This window comes from Falco punctatus (genome assembly GCF_963210335.1).
Source record: "Falco punctatus genome assembly, chromosome: 4".
NCBI classification, from domain to species: domain Eukaryota; kingdom Metazoa; phylum Chordata; class Aves; order Falconiformes; family Falconidae; genus Falco; species Falco punctatus.
In genome coordinates this window covers 38,892,708-38,914,464 of record NC_137583.1, presented here as the reverse complement: position 1 = coordinate 38,914,464, position 21,757 = coordinate 38,892,708, and the positions used below count along the sequence as shown (strand labels likewise).

General features: G+C 46.2%; 1 protein-coding gene across 2 annotated transcripts in view; it reads right to left on the bottom strand.

Moving 5' to 3' along the window:
- Positions 1-2,597: 2,597 nt before the first annotated feature.
- The window catches only part of ADCY9 (adenylate cyclase 9), a gene marked incomplete at its 5' end in the record, with an annotated part of 100,390 nt that continues 81,230 nt past the window's right edge, over positions 2,598-21,757 (bottom strand). Inside the window, 2 exons of one of the 2 annotated variants that reach the window (XM_080383509.1) lie at positions 2,598-14,292; positions 20,335-20,376. In XM_080383509.1, the coding sequence (XP_080239635.1) occupies positions 13,101-14,292; positions 20,335-20,376 (1,234 nt within the window). In that variant the 3' untranslated portion in view covers positions 2,598-13,100. The remainder of the gene's footprint in view (positions 14,293-20,334; positions 20,377-21,757) is intronic. The other variant, XM_080383508.1, reaches the window with a different exon arrangement.

Below are 21,757 nucleotides of genomic sequence, written 5' to 3'. Positions count from 1 at the left end.
CGTGTGCCACCGAGGGACACCAGTTCAGGCTCTTGGGCTGCAAACAGGCAGGGTCTGGGTTTTAGTCATTCCCCACACAGGAGAGGAGCCGGCCATCGGGGAAGGCTCATGCTCCGTGTTCCCAAATCCAGGCTGGAGCATTGACTGGTGAAACAGGCAGCCAGACCCAGAGGTTCAGCTTGGAGAAGATCCCGTCGGGCTCTCGAATGGTCTCGTGTCTCTGCCTCCAGCTTTGTTCCATGCACTGCCAGCAACCCCGGGATCTGCTCGGCAGCGGAGCTCAGTGGGGCGCAGCCCCTCACTGCAGCAAGCCTGTCCCCCTCGTGCTGCCTCTCACTGCGGTTACAGGCGCTGCCACCCCGGTCTCTGAAACCACGCGAACCATGCCCAGCTTTCTGCCAGGAACCACGTAACCCACCCAGGCTCTCCCGCTTCAGGCACCCCCTGCCCTGGGCCAGGGGCTGGAGACTGCTGCGAGTAACTGGTGTCAGCACCTGGCACCCCATGTGTGCCAGGCTGACACGCCAGGGGGGCACCCATGGGTGCTCTGCTGGACCCCATGGCTCCTCCTGCATTGCCCACAGCCCTCGGGAGCCAGAGGGAGCCTGACCCGAGTGCCAGTACGAAGCCCCGTGGTGACCCTGACAGCAAACCCAGCCACCCTCTGGCTTAAACCCCCTCATCTGGAGACACCCAAGCGTGGGACCGGCCCTTTGCCGTGGTGCCACGTGGCCAGGTCTTTCCTGGGGACCTGCCCAAAGCTCTTCTATAGTGAATCTCCTTGGGCGAAGCTCCTGGCTCTGGCTCTGCCCTGCCAGCCCCAGCTTCTCGCCGGCCAAGGAGCAGGTGGCCTGGAGCCTCCCACCAGTGTTTCTCCCCTTTGGACACATCCAAAGGGTTTCCATGCTGGTTTTTTGCTTTTAACAAATCATTCCTAAGACCGTGTCCTCCTGCCACGTGTTTTACCAGTTCGTTTCCAGTCTCCCAGCTTGAACGCAGCCTTCCAAAAATGACATTTCACCTCCAGCACGTGCCCCCGGCGTTAAAGCCCGGTCCCTCCGCAGGCAGAGCCGGGCTCTCCCCGAAGGCTCCTGCTCGCAGGCGCCTCGTGCCAAGCCTACCATGGGCGCTCGTCTTAAAGTGTCGAGTACAAAGCATATGCAGGACAGATGGATATGAGGTTTATAAGATAATTAAGCATGTTAATGAAGTTCATTTGCATCTAGCTCTTAAATTCCCATAAACTCCGCAAAGCTGTGAAATGAGAATTGCCGCTCGACACCAGAAAGCAACAAAAATTTAGTTACCAAAAGCAAAACACTGATTAACAAGTGAGAACAAAAGCCGGCTGCGGCCTGGCCAAGCGCAGCCCCGCAGGTCCCTGCGCCCCCAAGTGTGGTGGCAAAGTGGCCGCATGATGCCAGATGCCACCAACGGGTCCCTCTGTGGCCGCGGGAACTGAACCCAAATTGCCTGCGGGCCTTGGCTGGACCGGAGCGTTATGAAACCATGGAGAACAGGGGGGAATGGAAAGATTGTTTCCAGGAAAGATTTGGCCCCAGAGATGGAGGAAAAGCTTTTTGAGTGAAAACGAACATGTGGAGGTTTGAGCAGCCGCGCTGCCCCGTCCGTGGGCCACCATCGGCAGGGTCCTTCAGTGAGGCCTCGGTGATGGCGCAGCAGCGCAAGGCGGGTGGGCATCCCCTGGAGCTGAGCCGCCCCAGGAAGCCAGGGGAGCGGCTGCAGCTTGGGGATCTCCGGGGAACCCCCGAAGGATACCCCAGGGAAGCTGGGGCAGGAGCTGGCAGATCTCCACACCCGGCTGCCACCGCACAGGAGCTGGAGGGTGCCCGGGTCCCCTGCACCCACCGAGCCCGGGCCAGCGGTCACCCTCAGCTCCTCATCTCCCAGAGAGAAGCTGAAAAATCATCTCTGGCAACCAGGGGAGGGCACAAACCGGGCAGTTCCCAGCCACCCACGCCTCAGGAGGGTGAGATGGCTCTGGGTGCTACGTGCCCCAGGGCCAGGTGGGCATTTGCATCTCTTGATCACCCCAGAGGGCTCCTCCGAAGCAGTGGCCCCAAAAGCCACCCAGCCAGGCAGCGTACCCGCCTGGCACCTCCACACCACAGCCATACCCCGGCGTGAGTTAAAGCTTAACCGCCCCGGCACCCGGGGCAATCCCGAAACACCAGGAAGGCAGAAACCAGCGGCTCCCACAGAGCTCCCCGCCGTGCCAGAGGCACTGACCCCTGGCAGCACCTGCAGCGGGAGATGCCACGGCCTCCGCATCCACCCCGCTGTCCCCTGCTGTCCCGTGCAGCCGAGGACACCGAGCGGCTGCCTACAGCCAGACACAGCTGGGCCTTTTAGGAACCGCTGTGAGACGTGGCCCTGAAGGGTCTTCAGGCTCTTCTTGTACCCAACGTCCCCACGCAAACTAAACCAACAGAGGGTGCATCTGGCAACGCATCTGACATCGGTGCACGATGTGCTCTTGACCATGAACCAAAGCACCCGGAGAGAAGAAACTTTTAACGTGGCGTTACCTGGGGAGAAGACAACACGGAACTGAAAAGGAAAACGGGAAGACTGCATTTATTTGAAATGCCTTGATAAGATTTATTAAAAAATATCCCTTGGCAGTTGACAGTCACTACGATCTACAATAGGAACCCGACTGGATAACATTGGAACAGTTTTCGCCTACAACAGGAGGCGAACACCCAGGAACACTCGAGCATGGCTTACACACACCTTTTGGCATTAAAAACCTTGGGTTGGCATCGAGGAACATGGTGCAACCGCTGGCTGCAGAACCAGTCACACTACACATGCGTTACACGTGCTCTGATACTTACCTTGTCTTTGGGGAGGGAAAAAAATTAAAATATGTAAAATACAGGGAAAACAATAAATCAGCAGCCTTGGGGCCAGACTGCACCTCTCCAGGACTGCAGGAGGACAGAGCTCTTGGTCTGCTGCAGCCTCAGGGAGCACAGGGGAAAGGGGAGCTCGGACATCTGGCTGGACTTATCCAAAAGCTGACGCCACACGGCCCCGGTGTCGGCACGTGGGAAGAGAAGGAGCCGGTGCTGCAGGACACGCTGGCGGCCGGTCTCTGGCCATCAGCGGGCAGAAGGAGCAGAGCACCGGGACATGGATCCAGAGGAAACCTTAAAATGCTCCAGGTCAAACCCTGACTTTGCAAGGGCTCACGGCTTCTGAAGGGGTTTGGGTTTTTCCCCAGTGAAACCCCACGAACATACAGCGGGATGATGCTGAAGAGAGACCCTGAGAGAGGCGGGGGGAGGGAGGGAGGCGAGAGACAGACAGACAGAGACGGGTTTTGCTGCCGAGCCCCCTGCAGCAGTCCCACACCTGCAGCCCTTTCAGCCGGACAGATTCAGATTTCGAAAGCATGAAGGCACCTCTTCGCAGGCAGCTGCTCCTGCTCAGCCATCTCGTTTTCTGCGGACTCCTACTCCAGAATAACAATGCCTCACTCCACCTTCCAAGTGGATTAAGACTATCTGAACAAGGCACTGGTATTCCAGAATAAACCGTCAATGTTGTCTGCTAAAGAAAAACACAACTATTTAAAATTCATCCCTGGTTTTGGCCAAAGCAAGCTCCCTGTGTGGAAAAGCTCTCTGCTGAGACCTCTGGCCACAGCCAGCAGTGACAATACAATGGCTCCAGAGGTGTTGCCACCTTCCCAAAGCTTTAGAGCAGTATTAAAACGAGGAAAAATTCAGAAGGAGTCATCTTCTCAGCTGGCCACAGGAACACGAAGGTCATTTACCGCCAGCCAACACATGAGAGTGCAGCGGGTCTATGGGACAAATTCCTTCCGCATTTAACATGCCTTCCAAATATGCACCTCATCAAAAATTAACTCGGTGGTTTCGTGATTTATCAAAGAAACATTGTAAAGAGCCAGATCCAAAACAAAGGGCTGAAAAAATTTCTGTTCCAAACTATTATTCTTCAAGACAATGTGCAAATGGCACAGGGGTGCATCTGAAGTCGTGCTGGAGCAAAAATAAAAAAGCAAACCAATTTTAAGTTGACATAGTGTATTGTGAATTACTTTCTCAGCTTTTCTACATCTAAGATAGCGTGAAATGATCTGCCATACAGTAAAACAGTTTAATATACAATTGATTACAGAGCCGTAGTAGCGAGTCAGAGATAATACGCGTTTTATCTATATACATATATAGCTTAATATTTCACAGATACAACTTTTTTCCATTTCGGATTTGTCAACGAAGCATAGGCAGAATATTTACAGTGAAGCCGCTGCGAGGAAGCGCCGTCCCCCAGCAAAGCCCCCAGCAGAAGCTGCCAGCTTCCCCCAGCGGCGTGTAAACAGCCCGGGTCTCTCTCTTTTGGCAAGAAGGGAGGGGAGCAGGGAGGGAGCGCGGGCTTTGTGGGGCTGGGAAGGGGAAGGAAAGAGAGATGATGAAGAAACAATTTCCAGCTAACCTGGGGACTTCAAAATACCTCCCCACTTGCCTTTTTGTTTTTTCTTTTTTTTTTCTTTCTAACTGGAAACTGTTCTCAATTAATGTTTCAACTCATAATTCACTAACGTTTCGATCGCGTTCTCAATTAACGCTTTCTATACCATCTCCGTATGTGCTTATGCCAGGACAGGCAGTGCTGAAGTCTTGGGTAATACTGTCGAGGCAGCTTCTAACGAAAGCATGGGATGGTTGGGAGCCTGCTCCGGCTCCCGGGTCTGCGCCGCCGCCCAGCCAACAGCCGCTTGGGAACCAAAGCCGACCCCGGCTTGAGCTTCTCACATAAAAAAATAACTTCTCGCAGCGTGTTTGTGATCGGGTGCCGCAGCCCCGGGTGCACAGTGGCTGCTTACACCGGCACACGTGTAGGCGTAACACTGTATGAACCCGGGCCGGAGACACCCAACCCCAACCCCAGCAGCCCCAGCCCCAGCGGTCAGACGGCAGCGCCTCGGGTTGTAGCGCAGGGGGTTCAATAACCAGCTGAAATTTGCTCACTTGAAAACGCGAAACAAAACCAAGAGGCCGGCAGGGAAGACTTATTTAGCCAGGCAGCCGGCTGCCGCTGGGCTGACCGTGGGCCAGCCCCACCAAGCAGGGCAGCGGGACGCTGTCCCCAGGGCAGAGCCCCCCAGACCTCGGCCACCTCGCCCGCTGCACGGGCGGCTCAGCAGCCCGCCGCTGCCCAGGCACTGCTCTGGGACTGACACAGCAGCTCTTCAGCTCCAGGGGCACATCCAGCTCCTTCCCAACTCACCCAGCTTGCCAGTCATCTACATCCCTGCCCTCTCCATCCCAGTCCCACAGAAGCAAAAGACGCTGCGGGCAGGGAAAGAAGGAATCCAGCCCCTGCCGCCAGCAAAGATCACGTTTTACACCAAGTTAAAAATACTGTTTCATGGGGAGAGGGAGCTTTTCAGAGTGATACAATATATAAAGCCATCACACCAGCTCTAGGGGAGCGCGGTGACGTTCCTGAGAGCACGAGGGGGGAGCCTGTCTACCTGTTCCCGGGTAACTGGGTGAGGGTGGCCAAGGTCCTTCTCATCTTTGGCTGCTGCCGCCGCCTCCTCGCAAACAGGAGGCACCTGCCATCGAGCAGAAGAAATTCCCAAATACTCAGCGCAAACCTGAAACCGTGTTTTGTCTCTCAGCAGATGTTTGGAGTTGTTAAGGCTCTTGGCTTTTAAAGAGTTTATTACTTTGGAAGTTTAAAGCTGTACTCGCAGTAGGGTATAACAAGCCTCTCTCTTGGCATATATGTGTCTCTGTATTTATCTCCCTCTCTCAACATGGTCTCTGAAAACGAGAAGAAATTAAATTGGGGAGAGGGTTACTCTGGCAACTGTGGACTCCTGAGCTACTGCCCGTGAAGAGAAACGCCTGATGGTGCCAGCAGGACAGTGCCGGTACCCGCACACTGGCCAAACACCAGTTCAGGCAGCGACGCAGAACAGAGCACTGCACCATGGCAAACCCCCTCCTTCAGACAATTTCTAGGGGCAATAGCAAGATGGGAGCTATACAGCTATTATCAGAAATAAACCACAAATGAAGCCCTGGTCTCACTCAAATAAAGGCAAAAAGTTTCAAAGATGCTAAAGAGGCATTTTCCCTCTGGGCGCACCCGCAGATGTACCACACCTGCATTTTTTCCTGCCCTGAGCTTAAATCTTTCAACAAGGCATCGATACAAATGGCCTTTCAAGTGCAAACTAATATTCAGCCAATGCATTAAGTCAGAAACAAGCAAAGATATCAGTGACTAAGGGAGGAAAAGAAGGAAAAACTCAAAAAAGTCACTTTGTTTTGACTCATCCGAAGGAGGATTTGAGAATCGATGCTCAAATCGGGGACGTGCAAGCAGCAGCCACCCGCTGGGACGCTGGGCTCTGACTGGCCCTGCACACCGCTGCTCATCGCCAGATGACAGATTGCTTAAAGCACCTCTGGTTAGAGCTGAAACTTAAAATTTTAGTAACTGTTCCCAGCCACGACCTTCTCTGCAGTTCTTCAGATTCAGAGAATGCTCCAACTTCTGGACATTAAAATACGTGTTGTTGCAGTGAGCCAGAAAACAGGGGGAGAACAGAACGAGCCACGTAAAGGCTAAGATGCAAGGAGCTGACAGCAGCCTCGGGGCCTCTCCAGAAGTGTAATACATGAACTACTACTTCCTCGACAGCAATTTCCAACTTGGAGACATGCATGCGGAACAGCTGCTAAAAAGGATGTTAAAACTATTGTATCTGGAGCAGCGTGCATGCAAACACCGCGTGCCTGCCTCCTGCTCCTCTCCAGCCTTGGACTGGGAGGCTTGGTTAGGTGAGCAAATGTTTAGCAGCTACAATAAGGGACCAGGGAAAAAAGCTTTAAATATCTTTACCGATCTATTTTTTCCAAACAAACCTTCTTTCTCAAAAGCTAACATTGATCTCGAAGGCAAGGAGCAATTATTTCTGCACACACCGTACAGCCCGTTGCTTATCTGGGCTGAAGACAGGTTTAGTTTGCCAATAAAGATTTGAAAAAGGTTTTATACAGAACACTTGCGTTACTTGTTTTTTCTACCAGAGCTTTACCCAGTGTCTATAAAGCACCTCAAAACTCCTCCCCATGGCACCACTCTAACTGAGCTGCTGTTAAGACAAAATGTATTTCACCCCTATTTTATTTTCTACTTGAACCTCTTTAGTCTGATGCTTGATTTCAAATGAACTCTAACGAGACAAACGCAGTAAGCTCCTGGTGCCCCATTTTCAGTGACGACACTCCTTCTCATCGCTCTGGACAGAGTTCAGAGGGTGGTGTTAAAGCAGATTTAAAAAAACCAACCAACCAACCAAGCCTACCTCAAGGCTCCCTGATCCCACCACAGAAAACCTGCACTGCTCAGCCTGCTGGGAAGCCAGGGCTCTGCTCCACACCGAGAAATCTTCCCCCACAGCAGCCCAGCAAAGCCATCACACCTGGAAATTAAAGATCAGCCTTGTTTCGCATTCACCTTCTTTTCTCACCGATTTCAGACCTGGAAGCATGTGTTACTGTACCGAGCATCCCCCACGCCGTGTCCATCTGCAGCGCCAGCCAAACCCCATCGTTACGCTGCATCCCGCACCGCCCGTGCTGCCTTTCTGCAGACCGCGCTCTTCCAGCTCGCCTGCCTCCTTCCCATTTTTGGTACATTTTAGCAGAAAACTGTCTAGGTTCCACAGCTCGACTGAAAAAAAATCTTCAGACCACTGAAGTGCCCAAACTAGATCCTGGACAGCTACAGCGTCTGCAGGAATTCTGTGTTACAGTTAGGATTTCCAAGGATTTTGCAGGCCCTTGCGGAGTCCCGCCGGCACTGCCTGCAGAGGACAGCCTCAGCGACCGCAAGCAGCAATGCCAGTTTTCCCCCCTTAAATGTTGCTCCCCTAGAAATCCAAACAAGGACTGCTACAGCCTGTATAGAGAACTCAAAAGGAAAAAAACCACTGGAATGAATGACTTTCCTGCCGAAATCGATGTTCCACACGCAGCTAGCCAAGGCTCAGGATTACTCCGAGACCCCACGTGGGTTTTCACAGCTGCCTGGGCATCGAGATGGAAGCACCGCAGCTCTGGGGGATCCCGCACCTCTACCTTGACTGTTTTTCTTTCCACATGAAAATCATTCTGCATTTACAGTCACACCACCCCTGTGACATTTTCAGCAATTGGGAAAGTCACGTCAATAAATAACTATTGCATTTTTAGCAGTTTTGTAATATAACTAAAACAGGACTTAATGCTGCTTCAGCAAATCCCAGAGCTGACAGCAAACACTTGATTTTATTTCTTACCCTCTTCTGCTTTTGCACACTTAGAAAAGTGGGGGAAAAGTTTTATTACCCGCTTTTGGCATGATGAAGAATGTGTTTTTTCACAGAATTCATAGTTTAACTGTTGGGATGTGCCTGCTGCTCTTCTGTGTTTTCTGTCAAGCAGCTGAACACCACCACAGGGAGAAAGCTGCAGCCGTGACCGGACAAACGGACCAAGAGAGCAAAGCAAACAGGCTCTTGCCCTTTGTATTAGGAAACAGAGGCAAACAGCAGCGAAAGCCACATCTGAAGCCATGACCTGGCAGCAGCAGAGCTCAGCCGCCGCTGTGCAATGCGGAAGACACAGTTTCGCAAAGGTGAGAAACAAGGAGGCAAGAACCACCCGCGCATCCCATCCAGACCGAGCAAACACCACCACAGCAGGGAAGAAGGGAGAAAACAGACACGGTCTTTAAATTTGGCAAAAGAACCCAACACAAGCTGCACAGTTAAACAGCCGATCGCATTATACCCAACCTCAGGTGCTCCCAGCCTCTTGTGAAGTTGCAAAATAAAGACGTGAAGTTATTAACTGCTCCCTTGCAACATGTTTTTTTTGCTGTATTCAGAACTGAAGTTTTAGAAACAGGTTAGACTTAGCAATTTTAAAATGCTAGATACTCTAAAAGCTTGGCTCTTTCATCAAGAATAAGCTCTTCTTTAGCTAAAAGCTAGCATGGGTACAGTGTTTGGTTTATAGCTCCTTTCATTTTTGCTCCGGGCGCCTCCTTTCTGTGTTTTAGCCCTGAAGTAAGAGTATGCAAATACTTATTTTTTTGTAAAGCCCTTGGGAGTCTATCCTCTCCCCCCCCCCCCCATTTTGTCACGTTGAAACCCTCCTGCGCTCTGTATTAGGACACAGCAGGAGCTGCAGTCGGGCAGTGGCACCATCCCGCCCTGCTCACAGCACTCGTGTCACCTCCAGCAAATGGCCCCAAATCCTGGGACTCAATAGGCAAATCTGTTCTTCTCAAAATCATAAACACCCTAAGTCAGTCAATGGGAATGCCATATAACTTGTTTCTGAATGAGAAATCTGTCTCACAGAAGTCACTGGGAGAAAAATAAGCATTTTGGTGTGTTCACAGAAAATTAAAATCACACTGCAGAAAATATTCAGCATATTCCTCATTACTCTAAGCCCTAGAGCAGCACTCGCAAGTGAACCATGGCAGAAGGCCACAGGGGACTAGCAAAAATATTCAGCAATCTTCCCACCCTCCCTACCCCCCGGATGATTTTTAAATCACCACCATTAAAACACCCTAAAAATAGGAAGCGCAGCAATGCGCTGACTATTCTTGCAGAATACACTTCCAGGTACCTGGCCAGCTCCTCAGCTCTTACACCGTGTTCCAACTGTGCTGGCACTAACAGAACAAGCACAAAAGATATTCTGATGAAATGAACTTTGATCACGGCCTCCCACAAGCGCACACGTGTCACGGCTGCAGAGAGGAATGCAGAACCGCACAACGCCATTAAACACGCCTCCAGAGTAATTTTTGCGAGTATTGGGACATCTTTTCAAAGGTGTAAAGGCAAGGTGTAAAGGTTGAGCTCCCACTGTTTTACAACAGAAAACAGGTCTCTCCTTCCTCTTGTACCTGGGAAAATCTCGCTCTCCAGAGCACAGGCTGAGAGCTTAGCTTCTTCATTTCGTTACTACGCTGCGTTAAAGAGAAGATTTAAAACCTCCAAAAGGAGACCTGCAGTCCCAGCTGCTGAACGCTTGCTGCTGTCCCGGAGGCAATAAGCAAACAGGGGTACCACTACTTACTCAACTGTTTATGACTCTTTTTCCCAGCTTCAGAGTTAAGGCAGAGGAACATCGCCGGCAATTCCCAGAGCAGACAACAGCCCTTGATTTCAGAGTCCACTAATACTTCTGTCCTCAGTCATTTCATTTGCTTAGTGCCAGCAAAAAAGAGGCCCTGTTTTTTTGTTGGGTTTTTTTTTTTTTTTTTGGTATTCTAATGTTATCATAAAACCAACAGTGCTCCCACAGCACCGTACCGCGACAGCATGGGAGCGTTATTTACTTTATAGGCTGGAGGATGAGGCTTTTGTATTCTGCAGTGCATTGCTTGAATAATGAGAAGGAAGGCGCGCTGGGTCCGGGGCCCTACTCCAGCACCTTCCCCTCCCAGGTTTAACCACAGGGTGCAAACCTCTCACTGGATGCAGGGCTGTTGGTGGAGGTTTAGTTATTGTGCAGCATCTCACGTGAGGGAGAAGCCGGCGTGTCTTGACTGCAACTCTGCCATTGCAAACAGCTGATCAATGAGACAGAAATGCTGGGTTGAGTCGTCTATAACATCGGGAGAAAGAAGTGAGAGGGAGAAAGGTTTGAACCACTTTGAGACACTAATATAACACTAGAAGGCATGTAAACAATTCTGGACCACCTTAAATCCTCTATTGTAAGAAAAGGAATACTGACACATACTTAACTGAAACGAGAACCCTACGAATGGTTTCAAGAATACATTCTTCAGATGCAAGAGGTATTTGCAGAATTATACTACCTGAAAGTTGGACGTGCAACCCACTACGGGCAGGGGGGCAGAAGGGGGCTAGTTTTAATCTGTGGAGAAGGAAAGCTGCTGTCAAACTGCACACTAATAAAAACCTTCTATTGTTGCTAGCCAGGAACAGCCCCCAAACAGGCTACAGCACCTGCGGCAGAAGGGTACGGGGATGAGCATCCCCTGGGGTTTTTGTGTGCTGGCAGATCAAGCAAGTAAGATTAATTTTTAATAGCTTTCCTATCAAACACAATTTAGACGTGCATAAACAGCAGCTTTTGTGAGAACAGAGTGCAGAGTCTTGTTTAACTAACCGAGATCCAGAAATCTCACAGATTTGCACTTGACAAAGGCTTCAAGGACTCCATGCTGACCGTGGAGTGTAGACGGATCTTGAACAGTTGAATAGGAACTTCACAACGTATATATTTGTTATCAAACTCCAAAAATCACATAGGGACGAAAAAGAAGTATCAATATATTCTGCCTTGAGTTCAGATGGAAAGAAAGAATTCAAACCCACACCAATACGCAGACAGCACAGCACTGCATTTCACCAGCTCTCCCCCGGCTAACGAACTTATTTTGGGCATAAAAATTCTTTCACTTTATTTGGTGTCACAAAGTGTTAGCTGGACTGGAATAATTGAATAGTCAATATTATGCAAAGGGGGGCATCAAATCTAAGTGAAGGAGGTGATGGAAGCATGCAGAGGGCAAACTGGTATCGCCTAAGGCCCCCGTCCTGCAGTTCCCTCTGTGCAAGCAGGTTCCTGCTCTCCCGGCAGGGCTCCGGTCCCAGGGACCTGCAGAGTCATCTGCAGGACCGGGAAATTATTGTGCTTCTCAGCTCACTAGAAAGGACTGTTTTCCCTGTTCCTGCTTTCAGTGGCACACAGGGAGCATGCTGTTCTATTCCCTGCTGCAAAAGCACAGTGTAGGGGGGAAAAATCCTGAAAAATATTGTGCAGCACCATTGATTCAGTACAGAGGGAAGCTGGGATACTCAACTGCGTTTGGTGGCTTCGGAAGTTTCACCAGCTTTGAAACAAATATTGCCTAGGTAACATCCTCACAGTGGTTGGTAGTTCAAAGAGGCTGAAACACCATCTTATTACTTGTATTAAAACAATTAACAATTCGTCTCTCCTGATCCCTTCCGCACACAAAACCCCCCAAACAAAATAAAACCAGGAATAAAATAAATAAATAAATAAAGGCATTCCCAAAACATTTATTTCGCTTCTCTCTCTCTCTCTCTCTCTCTCTCAAATCAGACCAGCTTAGAAATACCAACTTCACCTACCTTCGCAAATTCAGCTAGCGTTCGGAGTAACATGAAACTGCTTTAGACTTGTAAGACCTGAATTTTAACACTCTCGTGGTCGCTCGTCTGCTTCTGGAAACCTGTCCTGAGAGCTGGTGATGTCCGAACCCTTATTCCATTCCCACATATCAGTAACTCATTGGCTATATGGAAAAGAAGTGTATCCAAAGCACACAATGGCACATTAAGGTTGAAGAAAGCATTGGTAAAGGAGAATAAAACTACAGCAGTTGTTCAGCCTACTCTAACTAAATGTTGAGCCACTGCAGAACTCCTCCAGCCCAACACAGAGTCAAATCGTGTCACCCCCTTGCCAAGACATTCTCTCGTGGTACGTTACTGGCACTTTATGTCAGTCTCATATGGTAGATACATGCACATTTGTCTGTGTGTTTACATACAAAAGGTCTGATAACAGTAAAACATTGTTCAGAGAGATATAAAAAACCCAAGGAGTTGCATTAGCCAAAAAAAGTGTTTTGTGAGAAACAACAATAAAAATGATATAACCACAGCTTTTCTTTTCTTAAAATTAGATAAATACCCAAAGCTATGATTTCACTTGGGGCCTCTGTACCTTGACAGGGAGTCCAATGGAGTATATCTGAAGGCACTTAATATCCTCTACTCAGCTGTAAGATGGTTGCACAGGGAGCTGGGGAGCTTGGGATGTGATTTGGGGCATGGAGGAGAGAGATGGATGAAAACAAGCCCTGAGGAGCTGTGATCCACACAGCACCAGGCGCTGAAATGAAAACAAACGTACAACCCAGGTGTTGAGAAGGTCTCTCTTGAAAAAGAAAACTGCCAATTGCAAATGTCTTTGTGTTTCTATTGACAGAGCACTTCATGCAACTCTGACAGTGCATCATACACTCTTAGAGATATTTAGCTTTGTCAGTTCATTGACCTCCTCAGTTCCCGCTTCCTCACAGTCAGTCTTCTCCACAGTTTTGCCAAACCTGCACCTCTCCTCTGCTTTCACTGCATCTTTCTGGAGCTTCTTGGCGGAAGGAAGGATGTCCTCAGCTTCCGAGTTATCTGTGCCGTGGGCTACCTTATCAGAATTCTGTACAGAAGGCACCAGGTTGGCAATCTCATCTGTTGGAGATCGCCCAATGCTGCCATCCACTTGAACCCGAATGTCTGGAGATATAGACAACTGGTGATGTGGCACGATCCCATTGTCCATGCACTTTGGGTAAAGGTAGGTCTTCATCTGACCTTTCCCCTTCACATTGACTGTCCCCCTATAGTCAAAGTCATACCCCATCTTGTTTAGGATGCGGTAGCTCTCCTCACTCACCTGTATGCGACACTCGACGCCAGTGGTGTCCATCCTGCTAGCAATGTTCACAGTGTCACCCCAAATGTCGTACAACAACTTGGTGGTGCCGATGACCCCAGCAGTGAGGGGGCCATGGTTAAAGCCAATCCGAAGTTTAAAATTAAACCACAGCATGTTGTTGTTGAAGTCATCCACCACGCGCATCATTTCTTTGGCAAATTCGAAAAGGGTCTGCAGATGTCCGTGGGGATGGTTGTTGTCCTGACACTGCGAGGTGTTCAGTCCTGAAGCGGCCATGTAGGTTGCCCCAATCGTTTTGATTTTTTCAATGCTGCTGTAATGTGGTTTGCTCAGCAGCTCGTCAAAATCCCCGATCAGTTCGTTCAGGACTCTGTAGCACTCTTTGCCTCCTTCGTAGTTCTCCTCATAGAACTCGCTGAAGTTCACGATACTTGCAAAGATCACTCCGCCGCTGTCATGGTTTTTGGAATAGCTCTGGGAAACCTTCAGCTGCTCAGCCACATGGTACGGAATAATATTCCTCAGCAACCAGTCAGCCTGATCCCTCATGCTCTGAATTTTGGTGCGATGAAGATCAGCCTCCACATCTCCATGGTAGTGGAGACGGTAACTAACCTCAAACTCTCGGTTCAGAAACCACACCAGGAGAAGCAGAAGGAAGGAAACCAGTATCACCTCCTGACCGATCAGATCTGCTGGCCTCTTCGTGTCGTTTGGCACCGAGCTGTTGCCGCATGGACCCTTTCTGGAGCTGGAAGCAGAAGAAAGGGAAGAACATGAAAGGTGCGTTTAAAACCCAGAGTTAGGGCACTGCCATTTCTGCTGCACAGTTAGAAATCCTTTGCTGGAAAAAGAAGTGTAGGAAGTGTACCTTATACATTGAGTTATAAAATCTGCTTTGATAAATTTATCTGCTGTTAAGCATGCTAGGGAATTAAATTCATTCTTAAACTCACCGAGTACCTCCTTAATGGGATTTCATCAGGTTCAGCAACACAGAAATTGCCTAGCCTTTACGATAGTCCTATTTTAAGGACTTCACCAAGGAAACAGTTATCACTATAAACACATAACTAAAAGCACTACATGTAAATATGTATATAAAAATGCTTAATAATGCCTCTGTATGTGGATATATGTGTGCACATCTATTCTGCATGGCAGGGGCATGTGTAAATTTTGTGGAATTTGTCTTTTTTTTGTATTACCTCCAGTACTCAGAAACACCTGCTTTATACTCCTAACGCCTCTCCCTTGTCTGCTCCTGGCAGACCAGTGACCCTCGCAGTGCGCCTTTACCGTTAAGACGTGAAGGTTTTGGAAGAGGGTAACCCTGGGCAAGACACTTCATGGAGAACTGCGTGAAAGTGAAGGATGTGGAGCTCTGGGTTGGCATCTTTTGTACACTAAAACCACTGAAGCTTTTTATGGCAGAGGAAGTTTCTCAAAGTGCCAATATTAAAAAAAAGAAAAAAAAAATGCATGTCTCGCACAGATTGAGAGTAGTATTTCAAATCCTTTCGACAATTTGTCTGCTGCCTGTGCAGATTACGAAGCAGTGATGGAGCATGCTTCCAGTGCCAAACCGCCCCTAACGAGGAGACATCTGCAGGCTATGATCTCAACTTTCCAAAGAGATGGAAAGGCACAAATTTAATCTGAGAAGACACCACCTATGCAATCCTAAAAACTAAGTCTAAACCCAGACAGATTGACATGCAGTGATTTCTGGAGTCGCTTAACTGCAATTTTTTCTATAAAATCATGCCAAAGCTGAAGATTTGATAATGCTGAAATGGATCAAGTTAAGAGATGGTTTGATAAGGGAAAGCATCCTACCAACCTTTCTCCTTGCAAAAAACAAAAGGCAACCCCTATCTTGGTGTCTCCTCTGTATTTCTCTCATGAAGGTAGGAGATTAAAACTCAAAGTGCAACTGTAGCAACAGCTAAAGAAAAGAAGGCTGTTTCTGTAACATGTGAAAATGTTTCTAAGTTCAGCTTGTTTCTTTACCTCCATGGGGGATATGCTTCCACTCCTAAAACTGAATCAGACATTTCAGCAACTGAGCTACATTACAGACCCAGCTTCTTTTTCTAAATGTTCATCCTCAAATATCTCATCGACAGAAAAGCATGAAAGCATGATGAAGCAAAACCAAAGCACAGTTGTGAAACAGATGAATGTGCACAATCTCTGAAAACATTTGTACATGCTATGGCCTTTGTTTGTATCTATTAGCTTTTATCAGAGTAAGCCTATAGGAGAAAAAGTTTCCAGTAAGTAAAATATTTACAATAGAGAGCTTACAGGTTGAATTTCAGATTAAAGATAAGACCACACATTATGCTGGAAATTACTCCTTTTGTTTTCAGCCATAAATATACTTCTCCCAGAGAAGTGAAGGTATATTCATTTTATTGGTTTGATATTAAGAAAAAAACACGAGGGAGGAGTGAAAGGAGATTACTCCCAACTCACAGAATAGCTTCCTGCTATCAGGTTCCTGTAATTGCTGGTGCATTGCTGTACTAAGACTCCTTCTTTTCGCCCTTACAACTACTTTTCTCAACAGAACCTCTGTTATGAACCTATGCCATTTTCTCCCCAGAAAGGCAAGTCAGAGGCTAAGAGAAAGGCCCAAGTTACTAACGACTAGCATGGTAACAACCCTGAAATACAATCCTTGCTCCTGTTTTGCAGGTGGCAAAATATCCTCCCCATTTGATAGGCTTATAAAACAAACCAGAGGGAGGATAAGGAAGAGAAAAGATCTTAGAAAACAAATAAGGCTGGAGAAGATGAGGAATGACTCTCAGTTAAGGAGTACGATTCAGGTTCTTCTCAGAATAGTTCATTATTTTCTGTATCTTACGGGAAGAGATCTGCTAGATCTGAGCAATGACATGTTATCCTTTGAGAGTACGAGTTTGATCCAGGTAATCTGCTCTAACATCAAACGTCCCTGCCACAGGGATTTATTTAAGTTATTAAAGGCTTTTTATTTACAGTTTATTGTACAAAATACTCCTCAAAGTACTTTAATTCCTCTCAAATGAATGAGGCAAGCCCCACAAATTTTACGTGACAGAAAATGGCTCATGTTGAACGCAAAATATGCCTTTTAAGAAGAAACTGCTGCCTCCCATTCACCACCCTGAAGTACTGGCATCTGCGAGCTCTCAATCATCTCCTCAAGTGCTGGCCTGACCTTGTTTCCCACGTGGGCGTACAACCTTAGAGATCTGCATGTGAAACGAGTGACTCACTTGCAAGCTGACCTGATTTCATTAATAAGGTAATGGGTTAGTATCTCAAAAAAAGAAGATGCAGTGTCTTTTCCAGAGCAGGCGTTTTTGATCATGATGTGACTGCTACGAGCTTAGTACAAAAAGCCACGATGCCAGCCTGAAGGAGGGAGCAATTACATCTTACTCATTTGGAAATCAAATTTCTGGATGCTGCAGCGACCAGGTTAGAGGACCTACAGGACCATAAATCATCTTAGACAGTCAGTTAGCAGATGACCTGAAGCTACCCTTTAGAATGAAAAGAAGAATGCCTGCCCGCCCCCCCCCCCCCCCAACAGAAAGGTTCACACACACCCATATCTTTTTAAGGTCTACTTTTTATGAGGTGCTGCAGCAGAAAACTGATTTTAAAAATCATTCAAATTGAAATCTTCAGCTGACAATGTTCCTTTAACTCAAACTGGTGAAGTGCTTCCTGGCACAGATGCCTAACTATTAACTTGGCATCTTAATCCAGGCTGTGTGTTGAATATGGAACGAGTGAGAGCTCCAGAGATAGAATCTCCTTTGGCTTGATCACAAATCATAAAAGATAATGGCTTTCCACTTATAAAGATTTCTGGAAAGCCATTTTGCTTCTGAGCCAGTAACCTATGCTTGGATTTGGATATCTTGCTATATTTAAAGAGGACGCATGCCTGCTAAATCTTTTAAGAATGCAATGGTGGAACAGTGTGGAAAAGGGGAATCAAACCACAGCTTTCGATGAAGAACATACAGTGGGTGCATATAAACCCCCTCTGCCACCAAGTGATTTTAGCATTCCACCTCAAGTGGCCTCCCACTGCTCCTCCTCGAGCAGTCAGGCTGGAAGATGATACACCCTACCTGCTCTGAGGTAAGACATGAACAAAAATGAGAAATATTTCCTGCGTAAACGACAAAGTTCATGGTCACATCTCTTTCTGGATGAAGAGCTGGTCTGTCTGGAAAACAAGGCAAATTCCATATTTTGACTTACTGAGCATAGCGTGGACAGTCCAGAGACGAACTCGCTGCTAAGACTTCATTACCAGTGTCTCTCTTCTCATGCAACATTAATAACTATCTCAATTCTTGATCAAGAAAAGGAAATAACCTCATTAAAGGCATGCAAAACAAATAAGTTTGTCTGGCCCTCTTAGAAGACAGGTAAAGCTTTTGCACTGATTGGGGTAAGCAAGGAACCTTATTTATTTAATTGAGAAAGAAACAGCCAAAAAGTTTGTTAGGGTATGGGAGCTTCAACTTTTTGTTAGTCCATCACCAGGAAAAAGGGGAAATTCTGTTTGCACAGAACTCTAGAAATGTGGTACACAATAACATACCTGAAAAGAACCCTGAAAAGAGAAGCCAAATTCTGTTGCAAATTAATGGTAGAAACAGAATAGGATTAACTCATAATTCTCCCTTTTAATATCCATATCCAACACTTAGAAGAACTGTGTTCATTTACAAGTTTCGGCAGCTTCAGATCAGTGGAGGCTGGACTGTTAACAAAGATCATGCTGGACTGATCCAATTCCAGCATTCAAACAGGGACAGTGACCAACTAACCTGACGGAACCGCTGACGACACGCAGCAAGGGCAGCGCTACGCAGCATTAACTCATGCACAAGATCCATGCATTTTTTCCCCAGCTGAAGGAGCGACATACACAAATCTAGTACACCTCATCATAAAAAGTTAAAAATGAAGTTTAGAAATGTTTTAATGAGTGAGGTATTTCGATCACTACCTTATTTAGCATTTAACTTGCAAGGCAGGATTTGCAAAGCGGGCAGAGCGCGCTCCATGCCCTTTTGCAGTAACAACATCTGCATGGTTTGGTTTCTTACCCACTCTTACCTTCGCTTGTCATGAGTTAAAAGTTATATGCTATGTTTATGGAAGAAAAATCTTTGCACGCAAACAGTGCTTGATAGCTAATTTTTTGACAGATTTCTAATAAATGATGATGTAGAAAAGTCTCTGAGTGGAAGGCTGGGCTGTCAATTATTTAAGGCAGAATGAATTATTTATTAGTGATTAGCAGCTGGTCAGGAGCCTGCTAAGCTGTTGTCAGTGCTGGGCAAGGCATTTGTCATTCCGAGCAGCACAAAAGATTCGGCGATTTCACAAACTAATAAATCGGTAAGGATCCAAGCTCAGGCTAATCCTAAGACATTACTTCCAGCGATCACCGTGCTTTAATATTTTGTTCACTGCCTTTTCAGCAAATTCCCTTCAGTGCTCTAGTTTACCCAAAAATCAAGCCACCTCTATGCTTTTGGCTTTAATTTTACATCCTGGATTTAGCAAACTGGATTTCTGTTATGAAAATGAAGTTATCTTTCATGAATCAAAACCACACAAAAAGGAAAACCCATGTGAAAAAAACCAAACAACCGAACAAACCACAAAACAACCAAACCCAACCCCCCCCCCCCCAACATGGTGGTTAAGTGCTAACTTCTTGGTGAATAAGTATCTAACATATACTTAGAAAGCAGAGTTACTATCTCTCTGTGCTTAAAAAACACGTTTTTCTGAACTACTACAGCATTCATGTAGATGACATTTTTTTAAAAGTAATAAGTAATTTTGTTTTGATACATACTCCCAGTAAAAGCAACGTGCTCCTGAATACACATTTGTTTAGATGAATTACTGAGTCACATATTCCCAGGGTCATTAGCTCAATCAAGTGCAACACTGCCCCATTATTGCCCCCGAATCTGTAACTAGTAAACACATACTTTTCTAATACCAAAGACCAATAAAATCACTTTTAAAATGGCATTGCAAAACTTGCAATAAAACCGTAAGAAACGCAACACTGAAATAATCAGAGTGAATCTTTAACATGTTTATTTATAAGGGGCTATTAATAATAACCCAGGAAAAGATTTTTGTTTGGTTGTTTAAAAGTCTGGGGGATAAAATTTCACTTGCTCTCAATGCTATGACTCGCTATTCCGCCGAAGCGAGCTCAGGGTGGCAGACAGCACCCAGGCTGTCATCGCCAGCGTGTCTCCATCCCGGTGAAGGCAGCTGGCTGCACAGCCAGCTTTTTCAGCTGAAGCTCCTCTACCACAGAAAATTCTCACCTGGCCAGCTGTGGACAGCATTCAACTCAGAATATTCCTGAATGGTGCAAATCAACCAAGGAAATCAAATAAATAGCTCATAATGTACAGATAATGCTTTAAAAACTGCTACTACTAGAAAAATAGATGCTGTTTTATATAGCTCCTCCAGCATTCTATTTCCTAGAAATCAAATTTAAAAAGAAAAAACATTACACGACTCAGTGGCTGCAGCATCAGCTCTCTGATGATTTTTGGTCATACCCAAGTCCTCTGTAAAGGAAATTACGTACACGAGGAGCTTAAACACAACTTGCTGAAGCAATTTGTTGAGTTCCCAAGTGTGTTAGTGTGGATGCAAATTTTGCTACATATAATTGACTGAGAATGTTTCAATCTCTAACATAAAGATGGTAATTTTATATAAAGCTTACCTAAAGTTCTGTGCCAAATCTAGATGAAAAGTTTCCATGGAGCTGAAACAAAAAAGCATTGATTTCAGAAAGAAAGTTAAAGCAATAAACAAAGCATCCTGCCAGAATTTCAGTTGGCATTTTAAACTTTTCTATTATGTAGACTGCAGGACCAATAATTGCATTGCACGCTTGATCAGCTTCAGACAAACTTTGTTTGAACGTGACTTATCTGCACCTTTTGCCTGGATGAAGCAACCAGTCAGACAGAGATGCAAACACCTCTAAAGGTTAACTGTTGATAATGCAGCCAAGATGTTGCCTGCAACAAGTAATTGTTAAACAATCCAATCTTACCTTGGAAATATGGAAAAGCAATTTCAGAACTCTAAAATGCAGTTATGCCTTCAACTTATCTGATCACACAATACAAAGATTAAAAAAACCCAACCAAACTAAAACACAAACCCCAACACCCCTCCCAACCCAAACCCCACACAAATATAGAGCCTATTTTTTAAAAATAACATTACAGAAAATAATAAGTAGTTCCAAGCAATTTTTGTGTTTACCTGCATTGCAATTTCTCTACCACAACCAAGTATTACAACTCCCAGGATTAGTTACTTTTGGAAAAAGAAGTAAAGAAATCTGCAGAACGGATTTGCCTGTGATGCATATAAAGCTGCAATTACCACTGTGATATAAAATATTATCCACACTAATGATAAGAGAGGAACAAAAAAGTTATTTTTAACAAATAAAAAGTTATGGGTCTCACTAATTCAACCTATATTATTTTTGTTCATGATCAATTCTATAAATCACTTTTTCAGATCTGCAGTTCAACAGCTCTATTACTTTAAGTGTTTATTTTTAAAAGGTGAAATAACAACATATTCTGTTATTTTTGTACTTTGTCCATTAACAGTCATTGCAGGTGAAATATGCTATCATTAGCAAAATTTCTTAAGATAACATTTCTTTAATATTCATACCACCCCTTTAGTAGTCAGCAAAAGCTGATGCTATGAACTGATAAAAAAACAAAGCCTCCATCTCTCTGCTCAGGAACAGCCTTTCCCACTCCCTTAATAAAGTTGAAACGCAGGGAAAATCCCTGGGTTTGTGTCTGGTTTTCTGCGCAAAGTCTTAATGAAGAGCTTATGCACAAGCTGATTTAGTAATCACACGTATAATTCGTTCTAGAGTTTTGGGTTTTGAATAAGGAATTAGAAGTTAAAATTATGACACCAAACCTGATTTTCTTCTGCGACAAAACGCCTTTGTCATGGATGCACAGAGGTCTGGTCAAATGATCGCTCAGGGAATGCCAACCACTACGATATTTTTCCATGCTTTGGCTTGGCTGCCTGCCTTTCTACGAAGATTTTGGTACTACAAATGTATTATATTACCCTATTTTTAAAATCTCTGCCATGAA